General features: G+C 44.9%; 1 protein-coding gene across 5 annotated transcripts in view; it reads left to right on the top strand.

The window, feature by feature from the left end:
- The window catches only part of RARB (retinoic acid receptor beta), a 794,145-nt gene that overhangs the window by 599,389 nt on the left and 174,420 nt on the right, over positions 1-20,336 (top strand). The window contains exon 1 of one of the 5 annotated variants that reach the window (XM_002716220.6): positions 18,034-19,052. The exons of 3 other annotated variants lie outside the window; for them this stretch is intronic. In XM_002716220.6, the coding sequence (XP_002716266.1) occupies positions 18,896-19,052 (157 nt within the window). In that variant the 5' untranslated portion in view covers positions 18,034-18,895. Of the gene's footprint in view, positions 1-18,033; positions 19,053-20,336 lie in introns of those variants that run through there. One more of the 5 variants, XM_008266071.5, reaches the window with a different exon arrangement.

A 20,336-nucleotide genomic window follows, 5' to 3' on the forward strand; every position in this document is an offset into this window, starting at 1 on the left:
GTATTGGATTTTTTGTTACTGTTGTGAATGGCATTGATCTTAGAAGTTCTTTCTCAGTCACGGCATTTTCTGTGTATACAAAGGCTGTCAATTTTTGTTTATTGATTTTAAATCCTGCTACTTTACCAAACTCTTCTATGAGTTCCAATGGTCTCTTAGTGGAGTCTTTTGGATCCCCTATATATATAGAATCATGTCATCTGCATTTAGGGATAGTTTGACTTCCTCCTTCCCAACTTGTATCCCTTTGATTTTTTTTTCTTGCCTAATGGCTCTGGCTAAAACTTCCAGGACTGTATTGAATAGCAATGGTGAGAGTGGGCATCCTGGTCTGATTCCAGATCTTAGTGGAAATGCTTCCAACTTTTCCCCCATTTAATAGGATGCTGGTCATGTGTTTGTCATAGACTGCCCTGATTGTGTTAAGGAATTTTCATTCTATACCCAATTTACTTAGAGTTCTCATCATGGAAAGGTGTTGTATTTTATCAAATGCTTTCTCTGCATCTATTGAGATAATCATATGGTTATTATTCTTCAGTTTGTTAATGTGATGCATCACATTGATTGATTAGCAAATGTTGAACCATCCCTATATAGCAGCAATACATCCCACTTGGTCCCAGTGAATGGTCTTTCTGATGTGTTCTTGGATTTGATTGGCTGGAATTTTGTTGAGGATTTTTGCATCTATGTTCATCAGGGAAATTGATCTGTAGTTCTTTTTCTCTGTTGCATCTTTTACAGGTTTAGGAATTAAGGTGATGCTAGCTTCATAGAAAGAATTTGGAAGGATTGCCTCCCTTTCAATTGTTTTGAATAACTTGAAAAGAATTGGAGTTAGTTCTTTAAATGTCTGGTAGAATTCAATAGTGAATCCATTGGTCCTGGTCTTTTCTTTGTTGGGAGGGTCTTTATTACTGATTCATTTTCTATCTTAGTTATGGGTCTGTTTAGGTTTTCTATGTTTTCATGGCTCAATTTAAGTAGGTTGTATGTGTGTAGGAATCTGTCATTTCTTTTAGGATTTCCAGTTTGTTGGCATGCAGCTCTTTGTAGTAATTTCTGTTGATCTATAATATCTGTTGTTAGAGTTCCTTTTTCAATTCAGATGTTATTAATTTGGGTCTTCTCTCCTTTTTTAGGTTAGTTTGGTCAGTAGTATGTTGCTGTTTTATATTTTTTCAAAAAAATCTCTTTGTTTTGCTGATTTTTGTATTTTTTGGTTTCAGTTTTGTTGATTTCTTCTGTAAGTTTAATTATTTCTCTTCTCCTACTAGTTTTGGGTTTGGTTTGCTGCAGTTTTATTAGATCCTTGAGATGCATTAATAGCTCATTTATTTGGTGCCTTTCCAATTTCTTGATGTAGGCACCAATTGCTGTGAACTTTCTTGTTAACACTTCTTTTGCTGTATCCCGTAAGTTTTGATATGTTGCATTGTCATCTTCATTTGTTTCCAGAAATTTTTTGATTTCTCTTTTGATTTTTTTTCAATGACCCACCATTCATTCAGTAGCATGTTGTTAAGTCTCCATGTATTTGCGTGTGTTCTAGAGATCCCTGAGTTGCTAACTTCCAGCTTCATTCCATTGTGGTTCAAGAAGATGCATAGTATGATTTTGATTTTTTTGAATTTGATGAGACTTGCTTTATGACCTAACAGGGGGTCAATCCTGTAGAAATTTCCATGCACTGCTGAGAATAATGTGTATTCTGCAACTGTAGGATGAAAAGTTCTGTAGATATCTGTTAGGTCCATTTGGTCTATAGTGTCAATTAACTATGCTATTTCCTTGCTGATTTTCTGTCTGGTGGCTATGTCCATTGCTGAATGTGGGGTATTGAAGTCCCCCATTACTATTGTGTTTGAGTCTATGTCTCCCTGTAGCTTCCTTACCGTTTCTTTTAAATAGTCAGTTACCCTGTCATTAGGTGCATATATGTTTGTAATAGTGGCATCATCTTATTGAATTGATCCCTTAATCATTACATAGTACCCTTCTTTGTCTCATTTAACAGTTTTTGTGTTAATGTCAATTTTGTCTGATATTAGGATGGCTACCCCAGCTCTTTTTCTGTTAGCATGGAATATTTTTGCATCCTTTCACTTTCATTCTGTGTGTATCTTTGTTAGTGAGATGTGTTTCTTGTAGGCAGAAAATAAATGGGTTTTGTTTTTTAATCCATTCAGTGAGTCTGTGTCTTTTAACTGGAGAGTTGAAGCCATTTACTTTCAAGGTGACTATTGATAAGTAACAACTTTGCCCTGCCATTTTTCCATAAATATTCCTATTTTTTTTACTTTTGATTTCCTTTGTACTTTTAAGTGGGAGATTTCCTTCCTTACATTGTTTCATAGTGATAACCATGTTCTGTGTTTCTGTGTGCAACAAATCCTTAAGCATCTTTTGTAAGATTGGATGGGTGCTGACAAATTCTTTGAATTTCTGTTTGTTATGAAAGGTCTTTATTTTACTTTCGTTCAGAAATGAGGGTGCAGGGTACAGTATTCTGGATTGACAGTTTTTTTTTTTCTCTTACGACTTGTAATATACTTTGTCATTCTTACCAAGCTATAGGGTTTCTGATGAAAACTCTGCTGTGAGTCTAATTGGAGATCCTTTGAAAGTAATCTGGCATTTCTCTTATGCACATTTTAGAATCTTTATGTTTTACTGTGGAGAGCTTGATTACAATGTGTTGTGGTGAATATCTTTTCTGATCATGTCTATTAGGAGTTCTGTGTGCTTCCTGTACTTAGATGTCTCTTTCTCCAAATTGGGGAAATTTTCTTATTATTTCACTAAAAAGGCCTTCTAATCCTTCAACACCTTCAGGAATTCCTAGAACTGTATGTTTGGTCATTTGATAATATCCCGTAGATCTCCACCAGTGTTTTTTAGTTTTCTAATTTATTCTTGTTGGTTTTGGTCTGACTGTATAATTTGTTGTGATTTGTCTTCTAAGTCAGATATTCTTTCTTCTGCATCACCAATTCTATTGTTAAGGCTTTCCACTGCATTTTTTATTTGTTCTATTGAATTCTTCATTTCCAAGATTTCATTTTGATTTAAGATCTCAATTTCATAGGACAAATTTTATTTCTTTTCATGTATAGATTTCATTAGTTCATGCATTTGCTTCTGATTATTTCTAAGTAATCCTATGATCAATTTTTTTAATTCCATTTCTGGCATTTCTTCAGTCTCTTCATCTTCACAATCTATTCTTTGTATTCTTTTGGGGACCTCATGTTGTGTTCTTTATTCTTGTTTCTTGAATTGCTGCACTTACTATTCGGTATTTGTGGAGATATTCATTGGTTTCTCTGTTTTTTGTTTGTTTGTTTGTTTGTTTTTGTTTTCCCTGTGGCAGCTTTCATCTTTGAACTATGCCTCTGTGGATTAGTGGAGTGTCTACTTTTTCAGTGAATACCTAGAAGCAGGTGGTAAGTGTGGCCAGGGAGCTCTGTTCAGTGCTGCAGGGTAGAGGGAGTATCTAAAAAGTGACACCCAGGTTGGGTATGGTAAATCCCCCCTTTTTTGTTTAAATCAGAGGGGAGCTTTGTTCTGCTCTGTCGGTGTAGACTAAGCTCACTGCCTCTCAAAGGAGACCAGTGCCTGGGTCCTAGCCCCAGTGGGTATAGTATTCGTCTGCACTGCCAAGAGGACCGACCACACAGAGGCTCTGTGCAGTCCTCGGTGTAAGCTCACATTCCCCAGCAATGTCCCTCACCAGGGAACCAGGGAGTCCTGAGCATATGTAGCCTCCCACGGTGACTGCCCAACGTCCTGAGCCCTCCAACGCAGCCTCATTCATAGTCCTGAAGCCTAAGTGTTTTCACAGTCCCAGCACACAAGCCACCCACAGTCATGAGCACCCTGACCTACATCAGTTCTCCCTTCCAGACTTTGGAGTCTGCTGTTTTTTGGGCATGTGGACACGAGCTGGTACAGCTGTTATGCATGTCCAAAATGGTGCCCACTCTCTATCTGCTTGTTACAGGATGCCATTGCAGGATGACTGGGGAAAGAGAAATGTGCCCCTCCTTTTTTTTCTCTTCTAGTCTGGCAGGTACACTGTCTCCCACAAAGCTCCAGGACGGATTCCCTCCAGGTTCTTCCTACAGCTTTATCACCAGTGGCGTGGGCTGCTGCAGTCTGGTCTCATCTCACTCTCCAAAGCTGGTGCAGAGGCTCTTGGCTGCTGGGGTCCTGAGTTGTGGGCATCCACACTCTTCACATAGGTCCACTGTGTCCCTCTAATTTATGTGGACTTCCTCTGCCATTTTCTTGCTAACTCTTCCCTGAGACTATACTCTCTCTACTTATTTTAAACTATCTTCTCCTAGACTAGAATAGTAAACTCCCTACTCTGCCTTCTTAATCCAATACCTCATGTTTAATTTTTTTAAGAAACTTTCAAGCTATTTTCAAAGTGGTTATATTATTTTATACTTGCAGCAACAGCGTGTGACAGTTCTAGTTTGTCCACATCCACAATGACATTTGCTGTTCCCATCTTTTTAATTTTATCAATTCCAGTAGATGGGTAGTGTTATCTAATTCTGGTCTTAACTTGCATTTATATAATGACTAATGATGTTGAGCATTTTTTTTTAAAGATTTCTTTCTAATTTATTTGAAAGGCAGAGATCCAGAAAGGTGGAGAGATCATCCATCTGCTGGCTCATTCCCCAAATGGCCACAACAGCAAAGCTGTGCCAGGCTGAAGCCAGGAGCTTGACACTTCTTCCAGGTCTCCCATGTGGGTGCACAAACCCAAGTACTTGGGCCATCTTCCACTGTCCATTAGCTTCTACTTGTCCATCTTCCATGTCCATTAGCAGAGAGCTAATCAAAAGTGGAGTAGCCAGGGACCAGCACTGTGACACAATGGTAAAGCCTCCATCTGCGGCACCAGCATCCAAAATGGGCAGCAGTTCAAGCCTCAGCTGCTCCACTTCCAATCCAGCTCCTGCTAATGTTCATGGGAAAGCAGTAGGAGATGGTCCAAGTCCTTGGGCCCCTGCACCCAGGCAGGAGTCCCGGAAGAAGCTCCTGGCTCCTGGCTTCAGTCTGGCCCAGCTCTAGCTGTTGCGGCCATTTGGGGAGCAAACCAGTGGATAGGAGACCTATATCTCTTTGTCTCTCGGTTTGTAACTCTGCCTCTCAAATAAATAAATAAATCTTTAAACAAACAAACAAAAAAGTGGAACAGCCACATCTCAAACAAAAACCCATATAGATGCCAGTGCGCCAGGCAGTGGCTTAATCCTTGATGCCACAATGCCCCTGGTGTTGAGCATATTTTCCTGGGCTTTTCTGCAATATGTGTATTATTTTTATAACATTTCTATTTAAAATATTTACCCATTGGAAGTGAGGAAAGGGGTGCTTCTTTGTTGTTATCAAATGTTGACAGTTCTTTTTGGATTCTGGGCATGAATCCACTATCTTATAGAAGTTTCGCGTAGTTTTGATCCTACTTTGTGATTTGTCTTCTTATTCGTTCAACAGAAACAAAGTTTTTAATTGTGATGAAATCCAAATTAGCATTTTGGTTTTTTTATGTGTCATGTTTTGCTCGATGCAAGGTCACATGATTTTCTCCTATGTTTTCTGGTAAAAGTCTATAGCTTTCTGCTTTACATTTAGGCCCATGACCCATTTTGAGTCCATTTTGCCAGTGGTGTGGGCCAAGGTTCACTGGTTGTTTGCTTTATTTGTTGGCAATGAATTTCTCATTGCCCCAGCCCCATTTTTTTGTTTTTTAAAAAGCCTGTCCTTTTTCCCAGTCTGCATGTAGGTTGAACTGCCTCATCAGTGAATTGAAAGCACAGGACTGTGCCAAAGATTTCATTTTTTATATGATGTCTACTAGTAATTAGTCCTAATTGTATTTTCTTTACAGTGAGGCCATTCTAATTGCCTTAAAACAGTAGATCATAGTTTCTGCCAACTGTAAGTTGCTACTGGGTTGTCCATGGCTCTACTAATCAGTTTCTTCCAGGAAGTTCTGTTTGTCCATTAAGTCATCCAACAGCTGTTTATCAAGGGATTGTTATATGTCATGAACCATGCTCCTTACTGGGCTCATAGTGGTGAACTAGATTGAGTTGCAGCCCTGACGAAGACTACTTTCTGTTGTGACAGACATGTTCAGCATAAATATATGCCAGATAGGACTATAAATAAAGATTACGGGGCCAACGAACACACAGTGTGATGGACGTGACCTAGAGTCCTATTTTAATTAGGATCATTAGGGTCTTAATTAAAGCAACATGCTCAAAAAAAAAAATCAAGGAACAGATGAAATAAGTCATGTCGATATCTAAGCCAAGAGTACTCCAGGCAGAGCAAAAATAAACTAAGAGACACTGAACAAATGTATTTGGGATGTTTAAAAAATAAATGCAGAGGGCTCTTGGGGTGTTCACATTGAGAATTTTAGACCTCGAGAAAACCCTACATATTGATTTGGTTCCTGGACTGCTGGTAGATTTCATCTTCAAAGCCAATTCAATGGATTGGTAGAGAATGCTTAGCACAGCACATTTTTTCATTAAAGGTACAGATTGTAAATATTTTTAGCTTTGTCGACCAGACAGTTTCTGTTGCAATCACTCAACTCAGTCATTGTGTGAAACCAGCCAAAGACAGTATGTAAACAAATAAATGGTTGTTCTCTGCATTGCAGTAAAACTTTATTTTCTAACAACAGGTGGTAGACTGGATTTGGCTTTTGCAGTCTGCCAACCCTTGGCCTACAGTATGATGTTGGGCAGCCTCACCTGGGTCTTTCAGGGGACACGTTAATCATTCTGTCGTGGCCTTCTGGTTGCACCTTCTAGTATACACATAAATGTATTTTATACCAAGAGGCACAGCAGCTTGTCATGGTACTGATAAGACCAGAGACGTTCTCCTAAGCGATTAGTGGAAAGTTATCCTCTGGCCTCCCAGCTCAGTGTTAGACTAACCTGTCCTTACCCCTCCAGGGCTGCTACACATCACTCCCTCTGTTCAGTGATAGCAGTTTGGTGAGGGGGTGGATTGTGCAGAGAGGTGTGGTTAGGCGAAGCGGGGGTGACCAGTGGTAGTGAACTTGTCAGGGCCTGTGAGTTGGGAGTTCTCTGTGGCCCCGTGCATTTGGCTCCTTTCTTCCAGGTTGAGGGAAGGTACCTCTCCCATGAGGGCCTCCATGGGAAAGGAGGGAATGACTTCGCGAAGTCTCAGAGTAGAAGGGCAAAGCAGAGGGGAGAGAAAGCTTCCTCTGCTGTGGTTTTCTCAAAGCCTGAGATGCCATATTTGAAGGTCCTCTGTGTGCACCATGTGGAATACACTGTTGGACCAGAGGTCAGATTCTGACAAGTGCAGACGAAACACCATAGGACCCTATGCCTTCTCACTAGGTAGCCCTGGGTGGGAGGTTGTGGAGTCACCATGCTTTGATGCCTTGCAAATGAATCCTACATTTTATCATTGTACTCTGCTTGCCCACACAAAGGAGCTACTTCTGGTTTCCGTCTATTCATTTCTTTTCTTACCCTCCCATGGTTAAGTGTCACCTTAAATTTTAGAACTGTTGCCTTCTGAGATGTCTTTGTTAATGTCTTTTGCAGCATCGCTATCTCAAAAATAAGCAAGCAATGACAAAAGGCCAAAATTCAATTTTGGAAGCCACCCTGACTTCTCTAAGACAGGTTTTCAAAGCCCTTGCTGAGGTAGAAGATGGCTTTACCGGGAAAAGACAAAAATCATTTTTAGTCAGAAATATTTACATTGTATTTAATATGCATGCCTATATACACATATGTCTGTGTGTGATTTGCTTCTATACATACCATCGCTTTTCCAACAGAAATTTCACAGGGACCGCCATCCAGTATTGTGTTGCTTTGACAATTCCCACTGGGTCTCATGGGACTTTTCTATCTACCTTTTCCCTCTCGGAGAGCAGGATGAGTTCAACCTCCCATCTTCTCTCCAACTGCCTCTCTAATGTATTTGTACTTTTTCCTTTCCCTTTCTTAGTGGAATCTGAAGGAAATTCCTTTGAGCCTTTAGCTTTGCCTGTGTCAGAAACTTTTGTGTTGTTAATAGAACTCAGCTTCATTAGCATTTCAAATCCTGGGATGCTCTGAAAGGTCAGTGTCAGATCTGAGGGGCTTTCCAGCCACAACCTGATTTATCAAACCTGCTTCACTGAAATCCCCAGTGGCCCGTGCCTTTGACCGTTTTTCTGCCAGCGGGTCTCATCAGGAAATCCTTTTCAAGGATTCTAGCAGAAGGCACACATGCATGATCTGAGAAGTTTTACTTTCGTCCCTTTCCCAACTCTCTCCATGTTGGCCACCAATAAGCCATGCTCTGCTTCCTCCCCGGTGGTGCCTGGGTCATGGGTGAGCGATCAGTCAAAGGATGGACGGATTGGTAGGTGGGTCAGTGAGTGCAACTAGGAGAGATGAGTAAATGTAGACGGGTGGGTACACGGGGTAGATGCATGCAGGGGTAGGTGCATGCAGGAATGGGGAAAAATAGGTGAAATGGGTGCATGCAGGGATGGGGGAAAAAAAGGTGAAAACAAACCTTCCATCTTGGGAAATATCCTTGCCATTTCATGGTCTGTGATTGGCCTTAAACCCCTGAGACTGAACACCACACCAGCAGAAGAGCCACGTGCCATTTCCTCCCACCCACAGGAGCACCAGGGTGGATCTTGTCAAGAATTTCATTGCCATTCTGATTCAATGTCTGCTTTGTAAAATAAAAGAAACCACCATCTTCCCTTATACAGTAAAAATGCTCTCTTACACAGCAAAATGTGATGAGGTTATAACCGGATTAACCCATTGTGGATGAAAATATCCTGATGCACGCACTGCGCCTAGCCTACCAAACACCACAGCGTAGCAACACAGTCACAGGTTGGGTGGGTCCCCTGTGATCCCTTAGCTGGCTGGAAGCTGCTCTCTCACCTGCTGCCCAGCATTGTGCATGAGGGGCCTCCTGCCCATTGCTAATCCAGGAAAAAAAATCAAAATGTAAAATGTGGCTTCTGCTGAATGCCTGTCACTCTCACACCATTACAAAGTCAGAAAATCTGAAATTGAACCATCGTAAGTCAGGACAGATCTTAGTACAAAACTGCTTTGATGCAGTGGTTCTTCCTCAAACATTTGCAGCAGAATCTCTTGGGACACTTGCTCTAACTGCACGTGGCCGCAGCCTGCAACCTGAAACGTCCATCCTGGTTGGAAATCACTGTCCTGACAGAACACTCTCTGGGCCTAGCAGCATTGGATGTGAGTGGTGTTGAGGGATTGTGCTAACTTCATTTTCCTCCCTTGCAGTCTTTGCATTGACATTTTAGAAGTATTTATTATATCTCAGGCAGTGCTCCAAGTGCTTTTTACTTGTATTACCTCATTTAATCTTTACCACAACCTTTTGATGTAGGTACCAGTAATAATTCCATTTTATAGAAGAGGGAGTTAGGGCATGTTCAGGTTAACCAACTTGCCTTGGGTCAAACAGCAGGTAGGAAGGGTGCTGGAGTTTAGACGTAGTTGATCTCCGAACTCTGTAGTCCTTCCCGTCACCTTTCACTGCCTCTCTGATCCATTAAGTTGACCTTTTCAAGTGAGCGCCAAGTCCGATAGAACTTTTGTGTTATTCTATTAATGTGATAACTGTAAGTCACATGAGAGTTCTGAGCACTTGAAATGTGACTAATGTGACTAAGGAGCTGAGTTGTTACTTGCTTAATTTCGGTTCATTTAAGCAGCATGCTTTAAGAGCCAACTGATAATCTGTTCAAGTCTAGACCTCAAAAAAATGAAGTGCTGAGCTCAGAATTGAAGCAGGCATCTTGGGACAGGCGTTGTGGTGCAACAGGTTGAGCCATCCTTTCTGACCGAGCGCAGGTTGGAGTCTCGGCTACTCTGCTTCTGATCCAGCTCTCTGCTAATGCATCCTAAGGAGCAGCAGGTGGTGGCCCAAGTATTTGGACCCCTACCACCCCCATGTGAGACCCAAATGGAGGTCTAAGCTCCTTGATTCAGCCTGGCCCAGTGCTGGCTACTACAGCCATTTGGAGAGTGAACCAGTGAATGGAAGAGTTCTCTCCCCCTCCCCTTCCCCCCCTCCCTCTCCCTTTCCCTCTCCCTCTCCCTTTCCCTCTCCCCCTCTCTCCTGTCCCTCTCTCTCCTTTTCCCTCTTCCCCCTCCCCCCCTCCCCTTCCCCCTCCCTCTCCCTTTCCCTCCCCCTCTCCCCCTCTCCCTCTCCCCCTCTCTCCTGTCCCTCTCTCTCCTTTTCCCTCTTCCCCCTCCCCCCTCTCCCCCTCCCCCCTCTCCCCCTCTCCCTCTCTCCCTCTCTCCTGTCCCTCTCTCTCCTTTTCCCTCTCCCCCCTCCCTCTTTCCCTTTCCCCATTTCCCTCTCCCCCTCTCTCTCCCCCCCTCTCTCCCTCTCTCTCCTTTTCCCTCTTCCCCCTCCCCCCTCCCCCTCTCTCTACCCCTCTCCCTCTCTCTCCCTCTCCCTCTCTCCTATTCTCCTCCCTCTCTCTCCACCTCTCCCTTTCTTCCTCTCTCCCCCCTCTCATCTCTCTGCCTTTCGTGCAGATTGAAAATAAACAAGCACTTAAGAATTATAACATTGTCATGAAATCATTTACTCTTTGAACCCTGTGCTGTTTTCCTTCCTTGAGGAATCTTGCTGTTATTTTAAGCACTCCATTAACTAGGGGGCACATCTAATATTAACTCATTGAAAGAGATACTGACATGAAGCTACTAAAAAAAATGGGTAAAATAATAAATGGAAGTCACGAGCAAATTGTAGCATGGTGGTGCCACTGGCATCTACTCTTCTTCTCCCAAATACTACAGGAGGTGTCAAAGGAAATGGTGGACTTCCAGGCAGGCACTGATGGAGGAGGAGCAGGGGCCTGTATGGACATTTGAAGACATAGCTTGAATCTACCACCCTCTTGTACAGGGAGTGAAGTAGGAAGGTGGGAAGTTACAAGTCAGGAGAGAAGGCTCAGTGGCTCACTCTGTCCAGGTGAATAATCAGCCATCGTATTCTTTGGGGACAGAAGTTGAAACTAAGTGAGGCTTTCAGAGGAGAAGGAAAATTAAAGTGTTCACAAAACCCAACTGTATATAGCTAGGGTTTATGAAGCTGGAGACAGAAGTGGAATTTAGTTAAATTCCTCAAAGTTGATTTTGAGCAGAAATTGGTGAACTACATAAGGTCCGTAGGCTACACCTAGTCCACTACCAGTTTATGTAGTTAGTGATGGTTTATTTTTTTTCTGTAAAGAATTATTTATTTATTACATCAGACTTATGGGAGAGAGGAAGATTTTCCATTCTCTGGTTCACGACCCAAATGGCTGAAACAGCCAGCATTGGGCCAGGCTAAACCCGGGAGCTTAATACTCCATCTTGGTATCCCATGTGGGTGGTGGGGTTCCAAACAACTGGGCCACCATCTGCTGCCTCCCAGGATGCAAGTAGGAAGGAGCTGGATAGGAAGCAGGGACTCTAGGAGCCTCACCCGGTTCTTCCTCATGCGTGCAGGAGCCTAAACACTTGGGACATCTTCTGCTGCTTTCCCAGCCACATGAGCAGGGAGCTGGATTGGAAGTACAGCAGCTGGGACTCGAATCAGCACCTGTATGGGATGCTGGTGCTGTGGACAGTAGCTTAACCTGCTGTGCCACAGTGGGGGCCCCAGTTAGTTAGTTTTGTTGAATGTTTCCTTGCCCACTTATTTACAGGTGCTCAGTGGCTCCCTAATACTATAGCAGCAGAGACCAAGAGAGTTTTCTGACCTGCTCCAGAAGAAAAGGTGTCCAGCCATTTTAGAGTACAACTGTATATGTGTATAAATTTTAAAATGTACCTGGGGTGGGCATTGTGGTACTTTAAGTTGAACCACTTCTTGGAACACCCACATCCTATATCAGAAACCTGCCACTATTTCTGATCCAGCTTCCTACTAATGATCACCCTAGGAGGCTATAGATGCTGCCTCAAGTACTTGAGTCCCTGCCACCCACATGGGCACCCCAGATAGACATCTTGGCTGTTGGCTTCCCCCTGCACCAGCCCTGCCCCAGCTATTGGCAGGCACTTGGGGAATGAATCAGCAAATGGAAGCTCTTACTCTTTCTCCTCTCTCTGTCATGCAGCCTCACTAATAAATAAACTTTAGCAAAGTTTTAAATGCACACGTGTTCTTGTAGTACTGCCACTAAAATTTTATCTAGCAGGTGTATTGGTGCATATGCTCACAGGGATGCTTATAATATTAAAAAAAAAAAAAAAACAGAAACCTAAATGTCCAGTAGCTGGACATTTTTAATGTAGTCTATTTATACTGGTTATTTTAAATGAATGCTTAAGGAATATTGCTAAATTTTAAACTGTTGGAGAACAATGGGCATTACAGAATTTTATTTGTGTTAAAGTGATAAGCAGAACCCCTTTCAAAATATATACCCTGCCCCTGTCACATGTGGGTACTCAACCTTTGGTGAATGGATATGTGGAGATGAAGGGGACATGAAGCAGTTCATTGAAAATTCATACATCCTTAGTATTGTTTTTCCATGAGCTTGTCTGCCTTGTGTATGTGCTGTTACTGTTTACATTGCATTTGCTAGACTAGACTCTGCATTTTTATAAGTGTATATTAATTTTTAAAAACCTAAATTTCAGTGGCGGACATTCGGTGTAGTGTTTAAGATTCCTCTTGGGATACCTGCATCCCATATCCCAGTGCCTGAGTTTGAGTCCCAGCTGGACTCCCAATCCCAGCTCCCTGATAACATGCATCCCAGGAGACAGCGAATAGTCAGGCCCCTGCCATCCACATGGGAGACCTGGTTGAAGTTCTCAACTTCGGCATGACCCAGCCTTGGCTGATGTGGACATTTGGGGAAATGAACCAGCAGGTGGGAGATCTATGTCTCTCTCTCTCTTTCTCTCTCTTTTCTGTTTCAAATAAATAAAATACATTTTAATTAAAACATAAATATGAATTGATTTTTTTAAAGATGTATTTATTTATTTGAAAGGTGGAGTTGCAGAGAAACAGAGAGACATCTTCCATCTGCTGGTTCATTCCTCAGATGGTGGCGATGGCTGGGACTAGGCCAGGCCGAAGCCAGGAGCCAGGAGCCAGGAGCCAGGAGCCAGGAGCTTCTTCCAGGTCTCCCACATGGGTGCAGGGGCCCGAGGACTTGGACCATCCCCCACTGCTTTTCCCAGGCCATTAGCAGGGAGCTGGATCAGAAATGGTGAGCTAGGACTCAAACAGTTGCCTATATGGGATGTCAGCATTGCAGGCAGCAGTTTTACCAGCTATGATACAACGCCAGCTCTAAGATAAATCTAAATTTAAAAAGGACCATGGAAACCAGAAGAAACAGCCAAAGAGTGGTCTTCCCCAACTTGCTGTGAGGGGATGCCCAGCAGTGGTGGTCAGCTGGGGCATCGCTGGCACCCTCTGCTCAGTCCTGAGACTTTCAACTTGCTAGTTGGGACCCAAAGAAACTATTGGGCTTGAAGAAGTGTCGTATGAGTCACATGGAGCAGAAATCCCAGAAGCACAAAAGAAAAGAACCCAGAAGCATGGAAAGAGGAAAGTGTGGGACCCTTTCCTCAGGGAACAATGTTTGCAGGTAAGCAAGTGGGGAAGACTTCACACAGGAAACTTTGACAAAGCCGAGTTCTAGAGAAAAGAGCCATATGGGGCCAGTGTTGGGGCATAAAGGGTTAAGCTGCCCCGGCTGCTCCACTTCCAGTCCAGCTCCCTGCTAATGTACCTGGGAAAGCAACGGAAGATGCCCAACTGTTTTGGGTCCCTGCACCCACGTGGGAGACCCGGATGAAGCTCTTGGCTTATGCCTTGCTCAGCCCTAGCCGTTGTGGCTATTTTGGGGAGTTAAAAAAAAAAAGAAAAGAAAAAGAGCCAACTATTCATGGACAGGGAGCTGCACTTGAGGAGGAGAGAGGACTCTGAGGACAAGCACAGTTTGGTGGGTTTCTCAGAAGACCTAACCTTTACACTGGTATCCACAACCACCTTACAAGGCCACGTATGAAAAGCACATTGGTGCGTTCCAGGGCAAGACCCACGGATCAACAGTCTGTTGTTGATTCCTCTCTGAACTTGACCCAGCGGCAAACACAGAAGCAGCTCTTCCTGGGAATGTGGTAGCCTCAGGACTTGGATTGCGCTGGCAACATAGCCCGGCCTGGGCTTCTCTGCCCAGACACACCCATCACTCATGGCTGGCCACTCATCTGGCAGAAATGTGACAAGAAGGCTGTGGCACCGCCTTTGACACTGGCATCCCATGAGTGCTGGTTCAAGTCCCAGCTGTGCTACTTCCCATCCAGCTCTTCGGGTAAAGCAGCAGAGCATGCAGACAGGTAATGGGGCACCTGTCACCGATGGAGTTTCTGGCTCCTGGCTCTTGCCTTGCCCAGCCCTAGTTGTAGCGGCCAGTTGGGGAGTGAACCAGCTGGTGGAAGCTGTCTGTCTCTCTTTCCCCCTCTCTCTGTAACTCTGCCTTTAAAATAAGTAACATAAATATTTTAGAGCTTATATATTAATGGGGAAAAAGTAATAGAATTAGCAGTAATGAAACAAAAACCCACACAGGTTGGCACGTATTTAGAAACTGAGCCGCGTCCACCTCCCTCCCCCGCCATCATCACTGTGGCTTCCTGTGCGTTGCTTGCCTTGTGGCTGGGATGGGTGTGTCTGTACTGGTGAGAACCTTCTCACTAGATATCACAGCGTCTTTGTCCGATTTTGTACACAGCCTGCTGCAGCCCTGGGCCACAGACGCCTCTTCTTTCTTCAGAAATTCTCCAGTTCAAACATGTTTGCAGAGCGTGATTCATGGTGTTTCTTTCTGGATTGTCCAGTGGGTAATTGCTGTACAAAAACCAGAGAAACAGATGTAGACCCTGAACCTTGGCTATAAATTTTTGTTTTATGATTATGGGTTTCAAATGTGCTGTGTCACACTGACAAATATACAGTTACTCTGAAACAAGATGGATTTTGCTCTCAAACTTTGGCTTTTTATTTTTGGCTTTTTGTTTGCTTGTTGTTTGGAATAACTTTTATTAGGTCATTGATCAAACACAAAGAAAATAGAGGAAAGGACATGTACCAGAGTTTGTTTTATGCCATACCAAGGGGATATTTGGGTAGGTTTCTTCCAAGTGTTTGGCTCATGTTTAAAATGGGTGTCAGTAATTTGAACTTCACCGTGAACAAATTATCTAGTCTATTTTTCACTTCCTACCCTATTCATTAATCTGTGTAGTACCTTGTATTTAAAGAATCATGGTTTATTTGTGTGTTTTTCCTTCATTTTTGTTAAAATGAAGAATTTGGAGGAAGGATTGACTTTTCGAGAAGTATAGAATTAGATTGACTGATAAAGAAATAATAAATTGTGGGGTCTGCTTTATAAATTAATACTTGGATTAAGTAATAGCCCCAGTCATTGCCATGAGCATAATTAATTCATGATGAGAAATGAGTTGACTTTTGAATACTGTTGTGGTGGAAGAAACCCATAATATTCTGTTCACAAATACCAATCACACAGTTCAAGGCCCAAGTTCAGTTAAAAGAACCTGAGAATGATTATAAATTTTATTTGTAAAGATTTATCTACTTGAACGGCAGAGTTAGAGGGAGAGGTACAAAGAGAGATCTTCCATCTGCTGATTCACTCCCCAGATGGTCCCAGTGAACAAATCTTAGCTAGGCTGAAGCCCAGGAGCCAGGAAATCCAACCGGGTCTCCTACATGGGTGACAGAGGTCCAGACACTTGGGTCATCTGCTGCTGCTTGCCCAGGCACATCAGGGACTCATATTATAGTGCTCATATTATGGGATACCTGTGTCGCAGGTGGCAGTTTAATCTGCTGTGCCACGTTAGCCCCCATAAGCTTTAAATTTTCTTGTGCAAAGGAAAAAAACATCAAATCCTCCAGTGCTTGCTACGCACGTGCACGCACAGAGTGCTGCTGTTTCTGTGTGTGAATGTAGTGGAAGGAACGTGGCCTTGATCAGCCCCCTTCCTCGTGGGCGCTGACTCTAGCTTTAGAAGCAGAGCGAATAGAAATTGGAGATCCTCCATCCCCACTTTCACATCCCTGCCACCAATGCACCCTTCCCTTTGGGAAAAGAGGCCTTGCAGGCAAGTGCTGGAAGGCAGACACCTGTCCACACCTCCCTGTCAGCGGTCTCTAACTCCAGTTCCTCCCCCTGTCACTTAGCAACTGTTCCTCCACCTCCACGACTCAGTATAAATGAGCCCAATTTCCGAGGAACTCTGAGAAACTGGAATAAGCGTTTGGAGCTCTGAGCCTCGGGGACCAATAGACATTGGCACAAAAGGTGATGCTTTGTGTGTGAGTTTACACCTGTCTTAATGACAGTACCTTAAAGGTGTTGGGGAAAATAGAGGAAAAAAAAATAACCAACACAAAATTTCCACCAAATCTCTCCCCTTTATCACTGGGAACTTTTCAACAGCAAGAACGGAGCTTGCTGGGCCCAAAATTGTGTTAATGCACCTTGGTGAATCTTCCACCTGGTAAGTGTGCACAGGGCAGACTTTGCAAGTTACACCACTGAGCTACTCCTAGAGCAGCGATTCAGCATGGGGCAGGGTCTACCCCACCCCCACCCAGGCTTTTAAAAGGCGGGGGTCCCAGGGCACAGCGGGGCTCTGTTGGCTGAAAGGAACCTGGAGCAGAGCTGTTCCCTGCAGGGGGCGAGCTGCTCTGCCTCCCTGCCCACACCCGGCCCCGCCCTGGATTGTAAGAGAGAATTAGAATAGTAGAAAGCCAGCAGAGGAGCGAGGGTGCTTTAATTCCTCCCCAGAGTTTTCCCGTCTTTGATGTGTGTTTCATCCCTTAGGCAACTTGTGCAAGACAGCCGGCCTCGGGGAGGGCTGGCACTCAGGTTGACAGCTGTCTGTGGCCTGGGTGTATTGTGAAAATTGCGTCTGTCCTTTTTAAGGCTGGCTGGGAAGGTCCTCCGTCCTGGGTGTCAGGATGCAAGGTAGAGGAAAAGTCCTTTTCTCTTGAGATTATTTTGTTTCTATCTGAGTTTGGACAGGGGCTGGGAGGGGCTCATGTTGGCCCTGGGGAATGGCGGAGAGACTCACAAATTAGGGCATCTCATAGTGGGGAAGGTGTGTGATGGGACAGGAAGCCAGCATGTTGTTGGAGTGTGCTGCTGTGGGGACAGCAAGGCCATTGTCACAGAAGGCTAGGCAGCCAGGGAGCTGAGTTCTGGTCGTGCTGCTGAGCCCCTGTGGGCTCTCTCAGCTTCTGTGCCCTGCTTTCAAAAATGTGAAGACGCAGCCAAGACTTGCTCCAGCATATTTGCGGAGCTTGTCTAAGTGTTATTTCCTTCCTTCCCAGAACCTGCGGAGGAAGGTAGAATTGTATGCCCATTTTGCAGAGGAGGTCATGGAGGCCCAGAACACTTCTATGCATACCCAGTTTAAATGGGTAACAGCTCCTAAGTGATCAGCCGGAACTGAGCCTAGTTTAGTTCGACTCCCAAATCCATGTTCGTGCCCACAGTTCTTGGGTTTCCTGAAATCAGGATCTCAAATCACACGCACGCCCGTGTGTGTGTGTGTGTGTGTGTGTGTGTGTGTGTGTGTGTGTTTGGGGCAGGTGTAACCCTTTCCTGGCTGCTCCGTGTATTGCCTGCTGCCTGCAGAGGATTTCTCACAAACTCAAGGAATCCGCCACGCTGGGATTCTACTCCACAGCCACGCGGTCCCTCCCGGTCCGGGCTTACAAAGAGGCAGACCGAGAAAGCCCGTGCTCGGTGGAAAGTTTCCCAAGGCAGGCTTTCCCAAGGGCTGGCCGCGGTCTGCGGCACTCGTGTGCGCTCTCTGGGGGAAATGGAAAAGTACCTAAGCTCCGAGCAGCGGACCAGACCGGGAGGCGCTCCGAGGAATGTCAAGGGTGGGCAGGGGGCAGCGGCGGGCAGTGGGGAGCGCTGGTCTCCCGGCTGCGCCGTGGCCGCCACCGTGAATCCAGAGGCGTAGCAGGAGCGGAGCGGGCGCTGCACGTGAGCCTCGGCGGCGGTGGCGGCCCAGCTCCTCCCCTGCTCGCTTTCAAAGCCCCTGTCGCTTTGTGTGTAAGGTGAGAAATGGGCAAGGCAGCGCCGGCCTGCGCCGCCGCCGGCCTCCCGGGCTGTGCGCGTTTGCGCGGCTGCTGGGAGGTTTTAAGCGCTGTGAGAATCCTGGGAGTTGGTGATGTCAGACTCGTTGGGTCATTTGAAGGTTAGCAGCCCGGGAAGGGTTCACCGAAAGTTCACTCGCATATATTAGGCAATTCAATCTTTCATTCTGTGTGACAGAAGTAGTAGGAAGTGGGCTGTTCGGAGGCAGGAGGGTCTATTCTTTGCCAAAGGGGGGACCAGCATTCCCCCGTGCGCGCCGGGCGAGGACTGCGATGCCGAGGGCGCGGGCGACCCGGGCTGGGTCGCTCTGGGCACCGTCGGGCTAGGCTCCGGGACGCGTTCCGAAGGCTTTCTGCAAGCGTGCGCTTGGAAGGAGAACTTGGGACCTTCCTGGGAACCCCCCGCCCCGGCTGGATTGGCCGAGCAAGCCTGGAAAATGGTAAATGATCATTTGGATCAATTACAGGCTTTTAGCTGGCTTGTCTGTCATAATTCATGATTCGGGGCTGGGAAAAGAACCAACAGCCTACGTGCCAAAAAAGGGGCAGAGTTTGATGGAGTTGGGTGGACTTTTCTATGCCATTTGCCTCCACACCTAGAGGATAAGCACTTTCACAGACATTCGGTGCAGGGGAGATCATGTTTGACTGTATGGATGTTCTGTCAGTGAGTCCTGGGCAAATCCTGGATTTCTACACGGCAAGTCCGTCTTCCTGTATGCTCCAGGAGAAAGCTCTGAAAGCATGCTTCAGTGGATTGACCCAAACCGAGTGGCAGCATCGGCACACTGCTCAATGTAGGTTTATTTTTTTTTTCTTCCCTTCTTCTACCGAGAAAAAAAAAATGAATTGTCTCTCTTGCATGCAGTAAAGACGTTGGAAATAAACTGCATCGGTAGCAAGACAAAGGGTTTAATGATTTAATGCTGAAGGGGGTGTGATGTGCTGGCGTGCTTTATTGATTCCCTCTGCTGAAAATTTCCTGTTAGATTCGGTTTTCCTCCCCAAGAACCCCTCCTGCAACCCTGCTCCTCTCCTCCCCAACCTTCCAGTGTCTTGAAAATAGTTTTAAAAATATGCATGCATGGTGGGGGCGGGGGACGGGGTGACCGCAGGACTTGGAAACATTCTTCAAGTAAGGCAGTTTGACACATTGTACAGTTTTTACTCAAATGTTTGGGGTGTAGGGGGGAGCGGTTAACTTTGCTGTTCTTTGAATTAGCTACCAGTTGTAGATATATAACCCTCCTCCCCTCCTTGTGTGTTTCACCAGTCCAAAGTAATTAAAATATGACATCTTCCTTGCAAGGAATTTAGCCTAATTAAGGTGGCTGCTGCTCCCGAAGTTCATAAACCACCAGCTCAGGCTGCTGCCTCCAATGTTTTCCTTGCGAAGGAAAGGCAATATTTCTTAGCATTGACCCTGCTGCCACCTTTCCGAGTCACTTTGTTGGTCTAAGAAGTTGCTGTTTTGCTAGAAAACTGCTGGCAGTGAACACCCCTTGGGCTGAGCCATCCATTATTTCCATATCTTGCCTTTCAGCTGGGAACCTGGACGTTGGTTAAAGGAAAGGAAATATAAGTGGGGTAGCCCAGCTTTTTTTTTTTTTTTTTTAAATATTGACTGTTTGGTTATCTGATGCTGACACGGTGCCGAGGCACGAATCTGCTCCACGGTAGCTTGGCTGCAGGCTTGAGGGATGAGCGGGAGTCCTAGGAAATCCCACCTTCGGGTGGCTGTAGTGGGAGCCTGCAGGATGCTTCGCCGCCCTGACAGTGATTTAGATAAATGGCTCAGCTATCTATCAAAATGTTTTTAGTACTTTATTTGACAATTCATTGGAGCATTAGCCTGAAAATGACATTTTAAATCTTTGTTTTCAGAGAGGTCAAAGTTTAACTGGAAGAAATTGAGTTTTCCTAATAACAGGGTGGCTTATCTAAAGGGAGAGAGGGGCTGGTGCCGGGGTTGAAGTCGCCCTCTCTGAAACTTTTGCTTGAGGACACTTGCTTCGTGGGCCAGGAAATCAACAGGTTTGCAGCCGAGAAATCAATAACCGTTTGATGCCAGCGGTGTGGGC

Source organism: Oryctolagus cuniculus, chromosome 4, assembly GCF_051225735.1.
Source record: "Oryctolagus cuniculus isolate XC-2025 breed Fujian yellow rabbit chromosome 4, ASM5122573v1, whole genome shotgun sequence".
In the NCBI taxonomy this organism is placed as follows: Eukaryota; Metazoa; Chordata; class Mammalia; order Lagomorpha; family Leporidae; genus Oryctolagus; species Oryctolagus cuniculus.